Source organism: Bos grunniens, chromosome 2, assembly GCF_055505025.1.
Source record: "Bos grunniens cultivar Pamir isolate PY7600 chromosome 2, Bosgru_T2T1.0, whole genome shotgun sequence".
In the NCBI taxonomy this organism is placed as follows: domain Eukaryota; kingdom Metazoa; phylum Chordata; class Mammalia; order Artiodactyla; family Bovidae; genus Bos; species Bos grunniens.
Window position 1 is genome coordinate 99,604,821 of NC_141166.1, and position 19,210 is coordinate 99,624,030.

Genomic DNA, 19,210 nt, shown 5'->3' on the forward strand with positions numbered 1-19,210 from the left:
GAACGGTCAGACCCAGAAGGGTCTCACTGAGGCTACAGGCAAACCTGCAGAGAAATCCCTGACAAGACTTTGTCTCCTGTGTCCTGACCAAATTAGCTGTCTTTGGCTTTGAGAAAATATCTCAAAGTTTGTTTTTTCTCTATAGGAATAAATTCATTTATGCTAATATGTTCTCTGCAAGGCCTTACAAATGGAAGGGAATAACTAATTCTGCAAAATTCAACCTTTTAATGGAATGAAGGAAATATTCTCCATATTAGATGCTTTTGGTTCAAATGATAATTACACTAAGCTCATTCTTCTCTGGTGGGGCGGTGTTTGATGATTGCCTAAATGTGAACAGCAAACTTAAGTCACAGTGGTCATTTGGTTTCATTATCTTGGTAATTTTAATTCAAAAAGGAAAGTCAAGGGCAGAGATGCTTGCTTAAAAGTGGCAGTGACTCAGAATACATCAGACAGTAAACAACATTTTTCCAGTGTTAAACACACACACAAACTTCTGTTTAAACCATATTGTTGGAAAATTATCCAGAGCCCTAATGTTCTACCTACCTATAAAAATAGTTGACATATGGTTGTGAACGTGCACTGGATTTTAAAAATAGCCATCTATTTGAAAAGTTAGCACTGTTGTTGCTAATGATACAGTAAGTACAGTGTGTGAGCAGAGCCCATAGGTAGAGAACCGCCGCCCGCCACCTACTCTGTCCCCTCTGTTTTCTCTTCCCAGCTGTGCTTCAAGAGCACATAATCTTTCAGACCCAGCTCTGAACTTACCTCCATGACTTCTCTTCTCATTTGTAAGATTAGCTGCCCTTCTCTTTCTTCTGTTTAAGGCAAAACCAAAACAAAAAAATACCCAACCAAAAACCAAACTTGTTTTACTTGTTTAGACAGAAAAGCTTCACTAATTGATGCTAATCAAGAAACTACTGGACTGGAACTATTATTCTAGCAAAACTCAAATACTAGAAACTCCTGTCACAGGCACTCCACACAGCCTGTATCAATAATGAAGGTGTGAATATGAGTACATTTGGTGATCAGCTCCTAGGTCATGAGAACCCTGGACCTGAGAAAATGTCATTAACTTTGAAGTAATGGGACCCTGCACTTCATGTGGTTGAGTTTATGTCCCAATTCTATTGCCAGTTATTTTTATTTACTCCTCTGTCATGTTGCTGTACAGTATTTATATTTTTTCACTGCTAGTTGGAAGATTCAGTTTCCCGAGTACTGTTTAAAAGTTTTTGTTTTTGCTAAATGAGAAGTAAATTTTCTGGTGATGAAAACAAGGATCCGTATCCATTAAAGTAGTTCTGTGGTGTTGCAAGCCTTTTTGGATTAAGAATTCATTAATATTTGTAATGCATCCTTTTGTCTCTCAGAGAAGAGCAAAGCCCGTTTCCTGTGGATTGTTTATTAGTAATATCTTTTGTGACTTTATATTTGGATTACATTTTCCCAGATCACTTTGGGCCCATTATGAATAAATAGTCAGAAGGAGGCAGGGAGGGACCTTTTAAGCTACTGTGAATGGGGTGAAACAGCAGATCGTGAAAAGTAGGTGATATTGCTTTTCTAATCCTCACATATATGGGGAGACTGGGTAGTGCCGATTATAGTCATTGCCCCTTATTTGTGGCTTCTTTTTCTGTGGTTTCAGTTATTTCTGGTTAGTTGGTGTCCAAAAATATTAAATGGAAAATTGCAGAAGTAAACAATTCATAATTTTTAAATTGTGCGCCATCGCATCATGAAATCTTGCTCTGTCCTGCCGGGGACGTGAATCGACTCTCTGTTCTGTGTGTCTGCCCATGAGTCACTGCATAGTCCCCTTGGTCATCAGATCTGCTGTTTTGATATTGCAGTACTTGGGTTCGAGCAGCCCTTATTTTACTTAATAATGGACCCGGAGCTCAAGAGTAGTGATGCTGACTGTTCAGACACGCTGCAGAGAAGCTGTGCAGTGTTTCCTTTAAGTGCAAAGGTTCTCGACTTAATAAGAGAAGAAAAAAATAATTTGCTGAAGTAGCTAAGATCTACAGTAAGAATGAATTTTCTATACGTGATATTGTGAGGAAGGAGAAAAACTTGTGCTAGTTTTGCTCCGACACATCAAACTGCACAAGTTACAACCACAGCATGTGATGAGTGCTTTAGGTAAGAGGGGAAACACATTAAATTTGTACAATAAAATACTTTGAGAGAGACCTCATTCTATTTGTTATTGTCATTAATCTTGTATTTTGCCTAATTTATAAATTAAACTTTATCATAGATATGTGTGTATAGGAAAAACACAGTGTATATAGGGTTCAGTACGCTCTGTGATTTCAGGCGTCCACTGGGGGTCCTGGCACATATGGGGGTGCTGCTGCACTTGCACCTCTGCTGTCTCCAGTCCCAGTTCTGTCTCAGTCGACAGAGCTGATGTAGCAGTTCTGAAAACCCCTCAGGCTGTCTGTTTCTTTAAGGGAAAACCTCAAAGCTGACGGGCTGTAAAGTGGAAGTCATTCTGCCCTTTGATTCTTGGACCATGAGTTAATGTCTACCAAGGCCCTCCTTCTCTCTCCCCGCTGGAGTGTTTATTGTAGAAAAATTGGAAATCCCAGTGGAGAGACAGGATCATTCTTAGGGTTTTGATTTTCTAGCTTTTTTTTTTTTTTTAATTGCTTCTTCCTAAACCCAGTACCACATGTGCTCTGTCATTTTCCTGAATATTATATCATGAGTGCATTCCAGTGTGCCTGAAGAACTTGAAATTTGATGTTCATTGTTTCAGTATTCTATAATTGATTTTTAACTAATTTCTTACTGTTAGATATTTATATTATTTTTAAGTTTTTTTTTTAAAAATTGAGTCAGGATGTTTTATTTTGTTTTTTGCTATTAAATGCCTATAGATCTTTAATTGTGATAAAATACATATTACAAGTTCCCATCTTAACCATTTTTAAGGGTACAAGTTGGTCATACACTGACAGTGTTGTGCATCCAGTCTCCAGAACTTCCAGTGTGAATATTTTTGTTAAGTAATTTTTATATACATCTGATTTCTCAAGAGTGACAGGTTCCCAGAAGTGAAAGTATTGAATTAAATGGACTGCATTTTTAAAAATTCTTGGTCCGTTCTACCCCGTCACTTTACAAAACGCTGCATTGACTTCACATTACCTCTAGCATTCTTTGAGAGGCTTCCTTCTGAAGTCGGCATCTTCTGAAAACAGTCTTGAGTGGATGGTGCTACGCATTGCTTTGTCAGGCCCCGCTGCGGACCACTAATTAGCAAGAGGAGGCTGAGAGGAGTCATTCTGTAACCCTCCTCTTTTGAACTTCCCTTGTGTCTGCACTTCTCAATTTCTATTTTCTTTCTCCTATGGTACTGTGACAGAGGAATTATCACAGCTGAGTCAGATCAAGGTCATAGGCAGAGCTAACACTCTACTGGCTTCCAGGTTTATCGACAGTCATGCTCTCTGTTGTGTGCGTGAATCATGGGGGATGGCAGGCAGGTGAGGGTTGGCAAGGCATGACTAGTCAGGCCTCTTTGCAGATACAGATGCAGAGGCTCTTCTGTAGGGAACTTACCCCAGTGTGCGAGTTGTTGGTAGAGGTTGGCCTCAGTCCAGCTCCCACCCCAGCATAATCTCCCATGCTGGTGCCAGTCTGCATTGTTCTGTCTGCGCCTTGTTGACACATGAGCTGCAGATGACGTGGCTCTGAGCTCTGGTGGCAGGCACGGGGGAGGCGGCAGGCTGGAGGTTGTGCACACGTGCATCTGAGAGGCCCCTTCCCAGGGAGGTGGAGAGCAGCACAGAGGATAACACAGTCTGAGTGCAGAACCAGCTAGTCTAAACCCTGCCAGCACCTCTGAGTGGTCGGGTCACAGTCGGGGCTCTGACGCACAGCACGATGTTCCCTCCTGCTGCAGTGAACTGGACAGCACTCTGTTTCCTCCTGCAGGCTCGTTTTATGATCACCTCCTCCAAGGAGCTGGCGGCCTGCCTGTGTCTTACCGCTGCATGTAGCCTGACTAGGACACACACACACTTTGTTCTGTGCTCACACACGGACCTGTGTGTGTTTGGTTTGTTCCACTGTGAACTTAAGGACCTTTGAGTGTTGTTTATTCTCCTGCCTGTGAGTCCTGGTCCACCCATACACAATCTGGCTGTACCACTCGATCATACCCAGGGATTTTAAAGGAGAACGCTGACTGAGTCCTGCTTTCAGAAATTCTGATTTAATGCCTATGAGGTATTAGGATTTTAAAATATCTTCCCAGGTGGTTCTAATATGTAGCAAAGTGTGAGAACCACTGGTAAAGAATACATGATCATCTTATAAAATTCCTTTTCAAAGAAGGTAAATACAGGAATAACTTGTTTATTTTCTGAATTTTGGAAAGAATAGTTGTGGATGAAAATTCATTACAAAAATATACAATGTAAAGATACAGTAAGTTTCGGTACTCCCACCCCACCCCTAGAAAGACAACCGCTTCTGAAAATGGGCCGAATGTCTTTCCTGCCTTGTTTTCTATAGTAAATAAACGATAGCGATGTATTTGCCCACTGCCCCAGCTTCGTATGTGTGAGACAATCCCAGTTCCCTAATAAACAGTGGAAGAACATTCTTGTTCATTGATATTTATTTTCATTGGATAGACTATAAAAGTGTGACTACTAGGTGACACCTTTTTTATTAATGTTAAGAATGGATTATGATATACTTATTGGTCATTTGTACTTTTTTCTTTGAGGATTCTTGTGGTATCTGTCTTCTGTTCTCCTAGGGCAATACAGTTCTTACTGAATTATCACAACTTTTTGTTGTTTGTTTTAAGGCCATCAGTCATGTATATAATTCAAAAATGTTCCCAGTTCATGGTTTTCCATTTAATTAGGTTTACAGTGTTTTATGATGCACAAAATTCTTTTGTTTTCTCAATTCAAATTTACATATTTTTCCATTATAATCTATCCCATTGCATTTTTAAAAAAAAACAACTTTATTGGGATGCTTTGCATATTGTATAATTCATCCATCTAAAGTTTATAGTTCAGTGTTTTTTAGCATTTTCACAGGGTTGTGCAACCGTTGCCACAATCTAATTTTAGAACATTTTAATCTCCCTTAAAAAAAATCCATTTACATTAGCAATTACTCCACATCCCTCCCTCTCCAAGTCCCTTCCAGCCCCACACCCTACAACCCTAAGCAAACACCACTCTGTTTTTTTTCCTCTATGGATTTGCCTGTTTGGGGGATTTTGTATAAATAGAATTATACGATATATGTTCTTTTGTGACTGGCTTTTTTATATGCATGCATATGCTGCATGTTTTAGTCCATTTTTTAGTTGATGGACGTCTGAGTTATTTCCGCTTTTTGGCTGTTTATGAATAATGCTGCTGCGAACATGTGTATCCTTTTTTGTGGGGATGTGTCTTTTGTTTTTTTGCAGGGTACATACGAGGGAGTGAAATTGCTGAAATTATATGATAACTCTGTTTAACTTCTTGAAGTACTGCCAAACTGTTTTCCAAGATGACTGCAGCATTTTGGATTCCTAGTTTCATAGTATAAGGTTTCCAGTTTCTCCAAATCCTTGGTAACTCTTGTTGTTATCTATCTGCTACCTATTACCTTGGCTATGATCAAAACGATAGATAACTTTGTAGTACATGTGAATTAGTATCTTATTATAGTTTTATTAAGTTTTAAGAATTCTTTGTATATTCTAAATACAAATTATGCAATATGAAAATATTTTCTTCCATTTTGTGCTCTTGATACTATTGTTCTAAGCACAGAAGTTTCAAATTTTAATGTAGACCAGTTAAATTATTATTTTGCCACTACTCTTTTGATGTCATATCCAGGAAACTATTGCCTACTCAAAGGTCACAGAGATTTTTATATTGGGGTCTAGGCTCCTTTTTGAGTCCGATTTTTGTGAATGGTGTGAGGTAGGGGTCGTCTTCATTTTTTCACATGATGAAGGATATCCAGTTGCCCCAGCACCATTTATTGACAAGTGAATTCTTTTCCCACTGAATGAATTTTGAGTCCAAGCCACTGTTGTGCCCAAACCAGCCCTTCTGTTCCACTTCCCCTTTGCTTGCTCTTTTCCCTGTGTCCTAGGTCGCAACTTTCTCTTTTCAAGTTGAGCCCAGCTGTGGCTCACCTCTGTTGCTTCATCCAGTCTTCCTTCATGTCTCTCCTTTTCCCTATGTAAGAAGAAACTTCTTTCCAAAAACTTGCTAGCAATGTGCTTCCTCCATTCTCTGCACCACCTATGATGGCATTTCTCCGCCATGACATTTTTTGAACTCCTGGTCTTTGTTTCCCCTTGGAAGCCTTGGAAACAGGATCTAATCACTTCCTTCAAACAGTCACCTGGGTGATGGGTACTGGTAGGTACCTATTAAAATGAATTGAATTGAAGTAGTCTCCTTTCATAAGCGCCATGTGATTGACTGAAAATACTAATGGACACATAAGCAATTTAAATGTCATAGTACCTTACATTTGTAAAGCCGGGAACATACCTTTCCCCATATCTGAGAGAACTACTACTTAATTAAGGTCCAGCCTCTCTCAGGATTTTGCTATCAGGAGCATGCTTTAAGTTGGGCTGTCAGCAGCCTTCTCATCCCTCCTTTTCTGTGCTCCTGACACTCTATTTTCTCAGGCTTCCTGCGTTTTTGTTTTTGTTTTCCTTTGCTGTGTGTTTCCTACCACCTTCACTTAATGATGACTGGAGGTTTTATCCAGTCACTCTGTACAGCAGTGTCAGAAGGCGGCTGGAATAAACCTGGTGCCATGCTCGGAAATGAGGGTTTTTACCTCAAGAAAATAGTCAGGGGCAGTGGTGGTGGGAATCTCTTCATTTTGGTCATTTTTGATGCACAGAGAAACTCGGATATCACAGAAGCTATTGCACCCATATCTAACATTAACGAATGTTAGTGTGAGGTTGAAACCGACAGGAAGGAAGCACTGACGTTCCAGCCTGAGTCCTCAGATTTGTAGTGAAACAAGCCTGTGGTTGGGTCAGCAGGAGTGGCTGCTGGGGTTCCAGGCAGAGGCATAAAGGTACACAGATCCTGGAGTTCAGAAGAGAAAGTGGACACAGGATGGTGATCTCTAAAAGAGTAGTCAGCAAGAGCTGGAGTGTCCTACAAAAGAAAAACCGCGATCATTGGGAAAAATTTTACTATTTGGGCCTGGAGGGTTGAAACCAGTAAGTTTTGTCTCGGGGTGGTTATCTAGAGTCACTAGCTAACAGTTACAAATGTAGCCCTTCTCTAAGCACAGGTTCTGAGAAATAAAATTTAGGAAACTCTTCCAGGGAGATGTGATTTTCTTGTCACTTCTGTCACCAACCAAAGGCTCCTTTATTGGCCAGAGATCCTAAGTAGCAGTTAAGGAGCCCCCCTTTTTTTAAAAAAATGAATTTAATAAGAGGAGTTTTAGATTCACTTCAAAACTGAATGGAAGGTACAGAGATTCCCCATTTACCCCTGTCCCCAAATGTTCATAGCCTCCCTGGCGTCAGCATCACCTACTAGAGGGTGCATCTGTTAAGGTTGATGCTTCTGCATTGACTCATTTTTATCACCCAGAGTCCAAAGTTTACATTACAGTGTTAGATTTTCTCTTCAGTTCAGTTCAGTTGCTCAGTCATGTCTGACTCTTTGTGACCCCAAATCACAGCACGCCAGGGCTCCCTGTCCATCACCAACTCCTGGAGCTCACCCAGACTCACGTCCATCGAGTCAGTGATGCCATCCAGCCATCTCATCCTCTGTCGTCCCCTTTTCCTCCTGCCCCCAGTCCCTCCCAGCATCAGAGTCTTTTCCAGTGAGTCAACTCTTCACATGAGGTGGCCAAAGTACTGGAGTTTCAGCTTCAGCATCATTCCTTCCAAAGAAATCCCAGGGCTTATCTCCTTCAGAATGGACTGGTTGGATCTCCTTGCAGTCCAAGGGATTCCAGTTCAAGAGTCTTCTCCAGCACCACAGTTCAAAAGCATCAATTCTTCGTTTGGACAAATGTATAATGACATGTATCCATCATTGTCGTATCATACAGAGTATTTTCACTGCCCTAAAAATCCTCTGTGCTTTTTACCTAGTTGTCCCTCCCTCCCCCATCCCATCTCAAATCCCTGATTTTTTTACTATTTCCATAGTTTTGCCTTTCCCAGAATGTCATGTAGTTGAAATTATACAGTGTATAGCCTTTTCAGATTCAGTTCAGTCACTCAGTTGTGTCTGACTCTTTGCAACCCCATGGACTGCAGCACACCAGGGTTCCCTGTCCATCACCAACTCCTGGAATTTACTCAAACCTATGTCCATTGAGTTGGTGATGCCATCCAACCATCATCCTCTGTCATCCCCTTCTCCTCCTGCCTTCAGTCTTTGCCAGCAGCAGGGTCTTTTCCAATGAGTCAGTTCGTTGCATCAGGTGGCCAAAGTATTGGAGATTCAGCTTCAGTATCAGTCCTTCCAATGAATATTCAGGATTGACTTCCTTTAGGATGGGCTGGTTGGATCTCCTTGCAGTCCAAGGGACTCTCAAGAGTTTTCTCCAACACCACAGTTCAAAAGCATCAATTCTTTGGTGCTCAGCTTTCTTTATGGTCCACCTCTCACATCCATACATGACTACTGGAAAAACCATAGCTTTAACTAGATGGACCTTTGTTGGCAAAGTAATATCTCTGCTTTTTAATATGCTGTCTAGATTGATCATAACTTTTCATCCAGATTTTTCAGATTGGCTTTTTCATTTAGTAATGGGCATTTTAGTTTCCTTCACGTCTTTTCATGTTTTTTTTTTTTTTGTAAAGTTTTACTGTAATACATTCATATTCATCATTTACATGTTGTCTATGATTGCTCTCTATTTACAATAGCTTTGAGTAGTTGTAACAGAGACCATGTAGTCTATAAGTGAAAATATTTGCTCCTTGGCTCTTTCCAGAGTTTCCCAGTCCCAATTCCTGAATAAACAATAAAAAAAATAACTATTATGATAGTGATAGCTCAATTTTCTTTCTTCTTTTTTTTTTTAAGGTATCATTTTTTTAAATTTTATTTTATTTTTAAACTTTACAATATTGTATTGGTTCTGCCATATATTGAAATGAATCCGCCACAGGCATACATGTGTTCCCCATCCTGAACCTTCCTCCCTCCTCCCTCCCCATACCATCCCTCTGGGTCGTGCCAGTGCACCAGCCCCAAGCATACAGTATCGTGCCTCGAACCTGGACTGGCGACTTGTTTCATATATGATATTATATATATTTCAATGCCATTTTCCCAAATCATCTCACCCTCTCCCTCTCCCACAGAGTCCAAAAGACTGTTCTATACATCAGTGTCTCTTTTGCTGTCTCGTATACAGAGTTATTGTTACCATCTTTCTAAATTCCATATATATGCATTAGTATACTGTATTGGTGTTTTTCTTTCTGGCTTACTTCACTCTGTATAATAGGCTCTGGTTTCATCCACCTCATTAGAACTGATTCAAATGTATTCTTTTTAATGGCTGAGTAATACTCCATTGTATATATGTACCATAGCTTTCTTATCCATTCATCTGCTGAGGGACATCTAGGTTGCTTCCATGTCCTAGCTATTATAAACAGTGCTGCGATGAACACTGGGGTACACGTGTCTCTTTCCCTTCTGGTTTCCTCAGTGTGTATGCCCAGCAGTGGGATTGCTGGATCATAAGGCAGTTCTATTCCCAGTTTTTTAAGGAATCTCCACACTGTTCTCCATAGTGGCTATACTAGTTTGCATTCCCACCAACAGTGTAAGAGGGTTCCCTTTTCTCCACATCCTCTCCAGCATTTATTACTTGTAGACTTTTGGATCGCAGCCATTCTGACTGGCGTGAAATGGTACCTCATAGTGGTTTTGATTTGCATTTCTCTGATAATGAGTGATGTTGAGCATCTTTTCATGTGTTTGTTAGGCATCTGTATGTCTTCTTTGGAGAAATGTCTATTTAGTTCTCTGGCCCATTTTTTGATTGGGTCATTTATTTTTCTGGAATTGAGCTGTAGGAGTTGCTTGTATATTTTTGAGATAAGTTGTTTGTCCGTCGCTTCATTTGCTATTATTTTCTCCCATTCTGAAGGCTGTCTTTTCACCTTGCTAATAGTTTCCTTTGTTGTGCAGAAGCTTTTAAGTTTAATTAGGTCCCATTTGTTTATTTTTGCTTTTATTTCCAATATTCTGGGAGATGGGTCATAGAGGATCCTGCTGTGATGTATGTCAGAGAGTGTCTTGCCTATGTTCTCCTCTAGGAGTTTTATGGTTTCTGGTCTTATGTTTAGATCTTTAATCCATTTTGAGTCTTTTGGTGTTTTGATAGCTTTTTAATGCTGAGTAAGTCTCCATTGTCTGGACTGTACCATGGTGATTTATTCATTCATCTATTGAAGTACATCTTAGTTGCTTTGAGGTTTTGGCAGTTATGAATAAAGCTGCTGTAAACATCTGTGTGCAGGGTTTTGTGTGGACATAAGTTTTCAAGTCCTTTAGGTAATACCAAGAAGCATGATTGCTGAATTGTATGGTAAGAATGTTTGTTTCATAAGAAACCCACCATCTTCTGAAGTTGCTATACCCATTTTGTATTCCCACAAGCAATGGATGAGAGTTCTTGTGGCTCCACAACTTGCTAGCATTTGGTGGTGTTAGTGTTTTGGATTTTGACCTTTCTAATAGTTGTTGGGTGGTGCCTTACTGTTTTATTTGGCGTTTCCTTGATGACATATGTTGTGAAACATCTTTTTGTATGTTTATTTGCCATCCATATATCTTTTCTGGTGAGTTATCTGTTAAGATTTGGTCCATTTTAAAAATTGAGTTTTCTTATTGCCTAGTTTTAAGAGTTCTTTGAGTTTTGAGAGTTCTTCCGGGTAATAGTCCTTTATCAGATATATCTTTTGCAAATATTTTCTCACTGTCTGTGGCTAATCCTCTCATTCTCTTGACGTTGTCTTTCTCAAAGCAGAAGTTTTTAGTTTTAATGACGTCTAGCCTGTCAGTTGGAGAAGGTGATGGCACCCCCACTCCAGTACTTTGCCTGGAAAATCCCATGGACAGAGGTGCCTGGTAGGCTGTAGTCCATGGGGTCGCTGAGGGTCGGACATGACTGAGCGACTTCACTTTCACTTTTTGCTTTCATGCATTGGAGAAGGAAATGGCAACCCACTCCAGTGTTCTTGCCTAGAGAATCCCAGGGACAGGGGAGCCTGGTGGGCTGCCGTCTATGGGGTCGCACAGAGCCGGACACGACTGAAGCGACTTAGCAGCAGCAGCATCCTGTCAGTAATTTCTCCCATGAATTGTGTCTTTGGTATTATATCTGAAATGTTCTTGCTATACTCAAGATCATATAGGTTTTCTTTTATCTTCTGAAAGTTTTATAGTTTTGTTTTAGGTCTATGATACATTTTTAGTTAAATTTGATGAAAGGCATAAGGTTTGTGTCTAGACTCATTTTTTTGCATGTGGATGTCCAGTTTTTCCAATACCATTTGTTGAAAAGAGACTTTGTACCATTGTATTGCCTTTGTTCCTTTGTTAAAGATCAGTTGATTGTATTTATATGGATCTATTTCTGGGTTGTCTATTTGTCTATTGACAAATTGATTTGATTCCATTGATCTATTTGTCTATTCTTTGCCAATACCACACTGTCTTGATTACTTTAGCTTTATAATAAGTGTTGAAGTCCAGTAGAATAACTTTGTTCTACTCTTTCAATGTTATATTGGGTAGTCTGGGTATTTTTTGCCTTTCCATATAGACTTTAGAATCAGTTTGTCAGTATTTACAGAATAACTTGCTAGGACATTGATTGAGATTATTTTGAATCTATTGATCAGGTGGGGAAGAGCTGACATCTTGACAGTATTGAGTCTTCCCATCCATGAACATGGAACATCTCTACATTTTGTTAGTTCTTTGATTTCTTTCTTCTGCCTTTTGTAGCTTTCTTCACATAGATCCTGTATGTATTTTGTTATTTATACCTAAATATTTCATTTTGAAAGGAAGGCTAATGTAAATGGTATCATATTTTAAATTCAAATTCCACTTGTTTATTGCTGGCGTATAGAAAATTGATTGACTTATGTATGTTAATCTTGTATCTTAGAACTTTGCTATAATCCCTTATGTCCATGAGTTTTTGATCAGTCCTTTTAGATTTCCTACATACATAGTCATGTCATTTGCAAAAAAAGACAGTTTGATTTCTTCCTTCCCAATCTGTAGACCTGTTTTCTTTTTCTGCCTAGTTGCATTGGTTTGGACTTCTAGTACAATATTGAAAAGGAGTAGAGATATTCTTATCTTGTTCCTGATCTTGATGGGAAAGTTTTTGTTTCCACCATTAAGTGTGATATTAGCTTTAAAGTTTCTACAGACATTTTTTGACGAGTTGAGGAAGTGCCCCACTATTCCTAATTTTCTGAGAGTTTTTATCAAGAATAGGTGTTAGACTTTGTCATATATGTGTTCTGTATCTGTTAATATGACCATGTGATTTTGCTTTTTAGCCAATTAATGTGATAGATTACATTAATTGATTTCCTAATACTGAACCAGCCTTGCAGACCTGGGTTAAGTCCCACTTGCTCATGATGTATAATTTTTTTTATATATTCTTAGATTCAGTTTGCTAGTATTTTGTCAAGAATTTTTCCATCTATGCTCATGAGAGATACTGTTCTGTAAACTTCTTGTAATGTTTTTGTTTGGTTTTGGTATTAGAGTCATGTTGGCTTCACAGAATATGTTAGGAAGTATTCCTTCTCCTTCTGTCTTCTCAAAGAGAATTAGTCTAATTTCTTCCTTACATGTTTAGTAGAATCTACCAGTGAACCTATCTGGTCTTGGTGCTTTCAGTTTTGGAAAGTTATCGATGTTCATTATTTATTCAGTTTCTTTAATAGATACAGGCCTAGTCAGATTGAGTTCACTTTCAGAAAAGCCTGGGAGAATAAGTTATCCTCCATAAGTTAGGGACTTGGGAGTCTCTGGTGTTAGCAAACTGAGTTGTTACTGATCCTAATAGGTGCAGGTCTCCATCCCCTCCAGTCTTGGGCAGGTTGGGACTGTGTTCATCTTCCACTTGGTGTGTTTGGTTAAATTATAGGCGTTTCTTCATAGGCGATGGGCGTAATAATGGTGTTTCTCTTACAGGGTAAGTGAGATTGCGATGTAGACTGTAAAGTGTAGGCCTGATACACAAGCTCTCCTTTGGCGCTTGCTATTTCTCTGTGACTGTCTGCCTTAGAGCCCATCTTCAGCTTCCTTCATCTAACTCAGTGGCCGATTCTCACAAAATCGGTCCTCTTGATGCCTTATCTTCAGCCGTATGTTTCCACTGGAATGTCACCCTCAGGTCTCTGTGCTTTCTGACAAGCATATGTCTTCTTGATGTGCAGCGGGCTTTGTTCCCTGTGAATAGGACATGAAAACAACATAACACAGTGACTGACTGACTGTCTGGATTCCAGTTCCAGCTCTGCCGTCAGCTCCTTGTGTTATTCATCATCTTTTGGTTTGCACATGATTCGTGTGAAGTAATTAAAATTATGTCTGTAAAATTACACTATAACGGAAGCCAGCTGTTAGAACTAGTGATAAAAGTGCAAAGGTTTAAGAAAGCATTAGTTCTTAACAGAAAAGACAGATAAAGAAAAAAGGTCAGATTCCTGGTGGTGCCCTGCCTCAATAATCTGTGAAGTTCCTATGAGCTCTTCATGGAAGTGAGAAGTAGTGATTCGTGAAGCTGATAGAGAGTAAGTGCTCCAGATGGTTCAGTGTGTTCACCAGACAGTGAGATCAAAACTCCAATGAAAGTTGAGCAGACAATGAGTTACTGTCTGAAGCTGAGTGTGAAAACAGGGTTACAAAGTTGCTCCTACACAGGTAAATGAAAAAGTCAGAATGTAAGGCAGAAACCTTTGCATCAGGTTGCCCTTAAGCATCCCTTAAATTGCTCATAAATTCCACATGCAGACGCAACATCTCTGGATGATACCACCATTTTTCTTCTGTCATTGGCAGATTGTTACAGGGTTTTGGGGGGATAAGCACCAGGTGAAGTAGAAAGTTTGTACTTGGGACTGCATTGTACCAGAAATACCTACATTATACACCAGAATCCCACTATGTGAGAAGCCCATATGGGCTGAGGGAGCAGCAGATGTGTGTCTCTTTGCCTCCAGAACCATCCCTCGTCTTGCAGAGCACATGTAGTTGAACGCAAGTGAGGTGTCTGTGCCCAGGTCACGACTCTGCTCTATCTCGGAGGAGAGTGGCATCTGAGAGTGAAGGAAGTGTATGGACTCTTCTGTCTTGTGCATTTTGATGTTTTACAAGGTCTCTGGATGTTGGCAGTCTTCAGTAATCAAGAGAAAATATATGCCTGTTGTACGCATCCTAGAGTCTAGTGTTAATATTTTATATGGAAATTAGAGGTCTTAAGGTGAGGCGTACAGGCTACGAATCTCCTGCTGTGTCAGCCAAACAAAGATTGTCAACTTTGAGCTCTTTAGTAAAAACTCAATAGAGATTTCCTATATTAAAGACAGTTTATTTTTCTAAAATAATTTACAACCTCCCCCCCGCCATTTCTATAGTTCGTGTTAGAGCCAAATGTGTGTGCTCCTGAGATTTGAATGAATGTGTATGTATTTATACCTATACACATATATATATACACACATTAAAATATGAGTGTATGCATGTGAAAGATGTGCAGAGTCCATGATTTGTTTGTTTGGTTTTTTGCTTGTTTTAGAAGTTGTATGGTTCAAGCAGGTCTTACCTGCATTAGATAAGTTTGAACTTTTATACACACCCCCCTCTCCCTCACTGCCTTCTAGATGGAGGAATTCTACCCAGGCCATGCAGTATTGTGGGAAATCTCTGGCTCTAAGACAGACAGACGTGGATTCAAATCCTGAGTCCCTGTTCGCAGTAGCTCTGTGTCCTTGGAAATTACTTCACAACTTCTCTCATCTGGGAATGAGAATAAATTATCTACTGTATTGATCTTTGAGAGGATAGAGGGAATGTTTGGCAAGTGCCTGGCTCCTGAAATGCCCACAAGAAATGCTGCTGCTGCTTCTGATTTCCAAGAGCAGGTGATCTGCCCCCTCTCTCCCACTTCTTCTTTAGTGACTTTGGTCTGGTTCTCTGGCATGGACCACCAGGGAAGGGTCTGCTGCTTCAGCACAGGGACCTCCGAGGTCTGGTTGTTGGTATCCAGATTTGGGTTCACTAGCTCTGGGTGTGGCTTTCTGGAGGAGCTGGACACATCCATGGCCTCCATGGAAGGGTCTTCTCGGATGTTTCACTGGTCTTCATCTCCTGACATCTGTGTTGCTCCTGACCAAGGGCCTTGTTTGTTTATTCTTGGTCCTGTTGTAGTTCTTATCAAAAGTGATAAAGATCAACCTGTAAGAATGCAAGTGACTGTGTTTTGGAGGAGTGTGGAAGAAACCATTGCTAAAGATGTTGGGGGTGAGAGTATGGAAACCACCTAGCATCCGTATGTTGTCTTGAGGTGCGGTGTCCCTCTGAATACGATGCCTCAGAATGGCCACCTGAGTTCTTCAAGACTCCCGGTCAGGAAGAAATGATGTCTTAGGCCAGGCCAAGGCAGCACACGTTAAACAATCTCTGAGGACTTGACTTTTACTCAGCATTAGGTTTCACTGCATGTTTTTCTTAAGTTTGTGGTGTTTTAATAAGCAGTTAAGGAATAACACATCCTTTTAAGGCAGGAATAATTCAACCATAGCCTGATACCTGCCAGTCACTGTGACTGGGTCATACTATTGCTTGTAGATTTCTCCATGATACCCAGAAAGGAACAAAGAGAGATGGGGTGAGTCCCACGTGTTTTCCCTAAAATAAGAAAGGAACATCCTAGCAGACTGCTTAAAATAATCACGTTTTAATTTGCATAATTTGCACCTTTTCATAATTTTTTTTTTTGTGATTACCATTCCACGTTTCTTCCTTTCACACTGAAAAATCTTAGCCTGTTTGTGCTTCAGCCTTTAGAAACAGCCCCCTTTTACATACTGGAGCTCTTCTGAGCTCCCTTTCCCCAGGTCTCCTGGACTTATTGGCAGCCAAGTTGGCAAGAGACTTTTCCAGGCTTCCTTCTAAACAAGACTCTGTGGTGTGGATGGCACTTCTTTTGGTGTTAACCTTAATTTTTCCAAATGGCCTCAGAGGCACTCTGAGTTACTTCCATCTTTCCTTTACTCAGTGATTTCATGAGGTTCCATGAACATCGGTTTTGTACGGATTTACTGAGTGTGAGCTACGTGTTGGGCTCTGTGCTAGAGATGAGGTGGATAGAAACGTAAGTACATACTTGGCCATAAGCTTTGGGGGCCTTCCAATTGAGTGAGGGATGACGACTAAGACACTGTGGTGTTTACAAAGTGCTGTGGCCACACGGAGGAGCCTAAGAATCTCTTTGGAGGAGCTGGCAAGGTTCCGAGTACAGATGACATTGTAGGGTGCTCTTCAAACATGCGTTAGGGGTTATGTGGCAGACAGGGGTGGGGTTTGTGGGAAGGCTACCCCCTAGGGAAAGAAGAGCCTTACATGAAGTCTGGACTGACACTCAGTGGCTGGTCTCACATGGCCTTAGAGGGGCAGGTTGCATTTCAGGCAAGGATGGAGATAATGGGGCGGGGGTGCTGCGCAGGGAGGATTTAATTCTTCTGGCAGTGGTGTCTTAGTCTTTTGACTTTTTTTTAATTAGAGGATAATTTACAATGTTGCTTTGGTTTCTGCCATATATTAGCGTGACTCAGCCATAGGTATATATATGTACCCCACTCCTGAACCTCGCTTCCGTTTCCCTTCCCATCCCACCCCCTCTGTGTTGTCACAGAGCCCTGGGTTGCGCTCCCTGTGTCACACAGCAAGTTCCCACTGGCTATCTATTTTACATATGGTAACGTATAGGTTTCCACGCTACTCTCTCAGCTCCTCTCTCTCTCTCCTTCCCTCCCCGCCGTGTCCACAAGTCTCTTCTCTCTGTCTGCGTCTCCATTGCTGCCCCGCAAATAGGTTCATCAGTATCATCTTTCCAGATTCCATACGCATGCATTAATGTGCACTATTTGACTGTTTTTAAAGGTAGAAAGATTGGGACTTCCCAGGTGGTCCAGTGATTAAGAATCTGCCTTCCAGTGCAGGGGATGCTGGTTTGATTCTTAGTTGGGGAACTAAGATCCCACATGCCGTGGGGCAACTAAACCCTCATGCTGCAGCTAGAGAAAGCCCAGACACCACAGCTAAGAGCCCACACACTGCAGGGAAGACCCAGTGCACCCAATAAGTGAATAAGTATAAAGTAGAGGGATTAAATAATAGATTTTGGTTGGGATAGTGAGTATTTTATTCAGGCCATCTTGGTGTAGAGGAGACTGGTTGGGAGACTAATGACTCAAAGGATGTGTAGTGGCTGAAACCTTGGCAGTGACAGAGGAGGAGGATATAGGGAGGTGGAGGTCCATTTGAGAAAATTTTAGGAAAAGGAGTCTATAGAGAAGAAAGAACAGTACAAAATGGCCCAGGGCCAGCACTTGTGAGCCCTTTTCATATCATGGCACACACAGGAAATACTTGTCCAGCCACGAGGTAAATGGACTGTCCCCTGGAGTACTGCCCCAAACTGCCCTGCAGTCAGAGAGCCGGGGGATCCACGTTTCAGCACATTCTGTAACGAATTCTTTTCACCACAATTGGGAAGCTTCCTTGGGTTGCTAAGATAGATTTAGAGGCAAAAAATTCTTGTTGCACTCATGGCTTTATTTACATTTTCTCCATATTTAATTGTTATGGGGTCTCCAAGGGAATCATTATTCTCATATTGTAGGTAAGGCTCTGACAGGTGGAATTTCAACCCCAGTCCTGGGATTCTGAGTCATGAGATTTCCGTTGCAGCCGCAGGCATAGGTGCTGGTGTAATTAACTGCAGTGTGGAATGCAGAAGCCGGCTGGCCAGTGGGGTGTGACTTCGAATATCTCAAAGCTTGTGTGTTTCGGGAACAGTCTTGCTTGTGACGGGGGAAGGCAATGGCACCCCACTCCAGTACTCTTGCCTGGAAAATCCCCTGGACGGAGGAGCCTGGTAGGCTGCAGTCCATGTGGTCACTAAGAGTTGCTAAGAGTCGGACATGACTGAGCAACTTCACTTTCACTTTTCACTTTCATGCATCGGAGAAGGAAATGGCAACCCACTCCAGTGTTCTTGCCTGGAGAATCCCAGGGACGGGGAAGCCTGGCGGGCAGCCGTCTATGGGGTTGGCACAGAGTCGGACAAGACTGAAGTGACTTAGCAGCAACAGCAGCTGACTTGTGAGGAGCACCAGGGAGTTGGAAATGCAGAGCCTGAGCTCAGACTGCTGGCCTCCAGGGAGGAAGAAGGATCTCAAGACATGACATCTGTGGCAGATGCTGGGAAGTTCAGGTATGATAAGGAATGACAAGTGTCTGTCAGCTTTTGGAAATAGGGTAATTGACGACAGAGCGGAATCAACAAGCTCCATTAAAGGCCAGATAGCAAGTATTTTAGGCTTTGAGGGCCGTACGGTCTGTATTGTAACCACTCACCTCTCGCTGTAGCACAGCTCAGCCATAGACAGTCCTTTCATGAATATTCATGGCCATGTTCCAACATTTTATTTATAAAAGCATGCAGTGGGTCAGATTTACTCCCAGACCATAGTCTGCCAACCGGACTTTTGCCTTAGAGGAAAGGAAGGGCAGAATGGAAACTTAATATTTATTCAGTACGCGCCATGTACATGACCCTTGGTAAACATTTTTAACCCTGAAGTGTAAGCACCAATCCCACTTACAGTTGATAGAAAGACCTCAGGGGTTAGATAACTTGCCAGAAGGTTGCTCAGCTCCTTAATGACTAGCTGGAGCTTGCACTTCAGTCAGCCTGAGCCCAAAGTCCAGGTCATCTCCACTTCACTTAGTTGCTGCCCAGAACCAGCAGCCTATGTTAGATCCCTCTCAGAAGGTACCCTCGGCACAGAAGCCGCCAAGCTCTGTATGCTCATTTATGTCCTTCCTTGACCTTCAGGGAAGCAGTGCTTTTCTGCTTCACC

The 19,210-nt window shown here is 41.3% G+C and overlaps 1 protein-coding gene across 32 annotated transcripts in view; it reads left to right on the forward strand.

The window, feature by feature from the left end:
* The window catches only part of TANC1 (tetratricopeptide repeat, ankyrin repeat and coiled-coil containing 1), a 341,829-nt gene that overhangs the window by 205,074 nt on the left and 117,545 nt on the right, over nucleotides 1–19,210 (forward strand). For 2 of the 32 annotated variants that reach the window (XM_086355163.1, XM_086355166.1), the window contains exon 1: nucleotides 18,092–18,561. The exons of the other annotated variants lie outside the window; for them this stretch is intronic. In XM_086355163.1, the coding sequence (XP_086211289.1) occupies nucleotides 18,546–18,561 (16 nt within the window). In that variant the 5' untranslated portion in view covers nucleotides 18,092–18,545. Of the gene's footprint in view, nucleotides 1–18,091; nucleotides 18,562–19,210 lie in introns of those variants that run through there. 32 annotated transcript variants of the gene reach the window in all.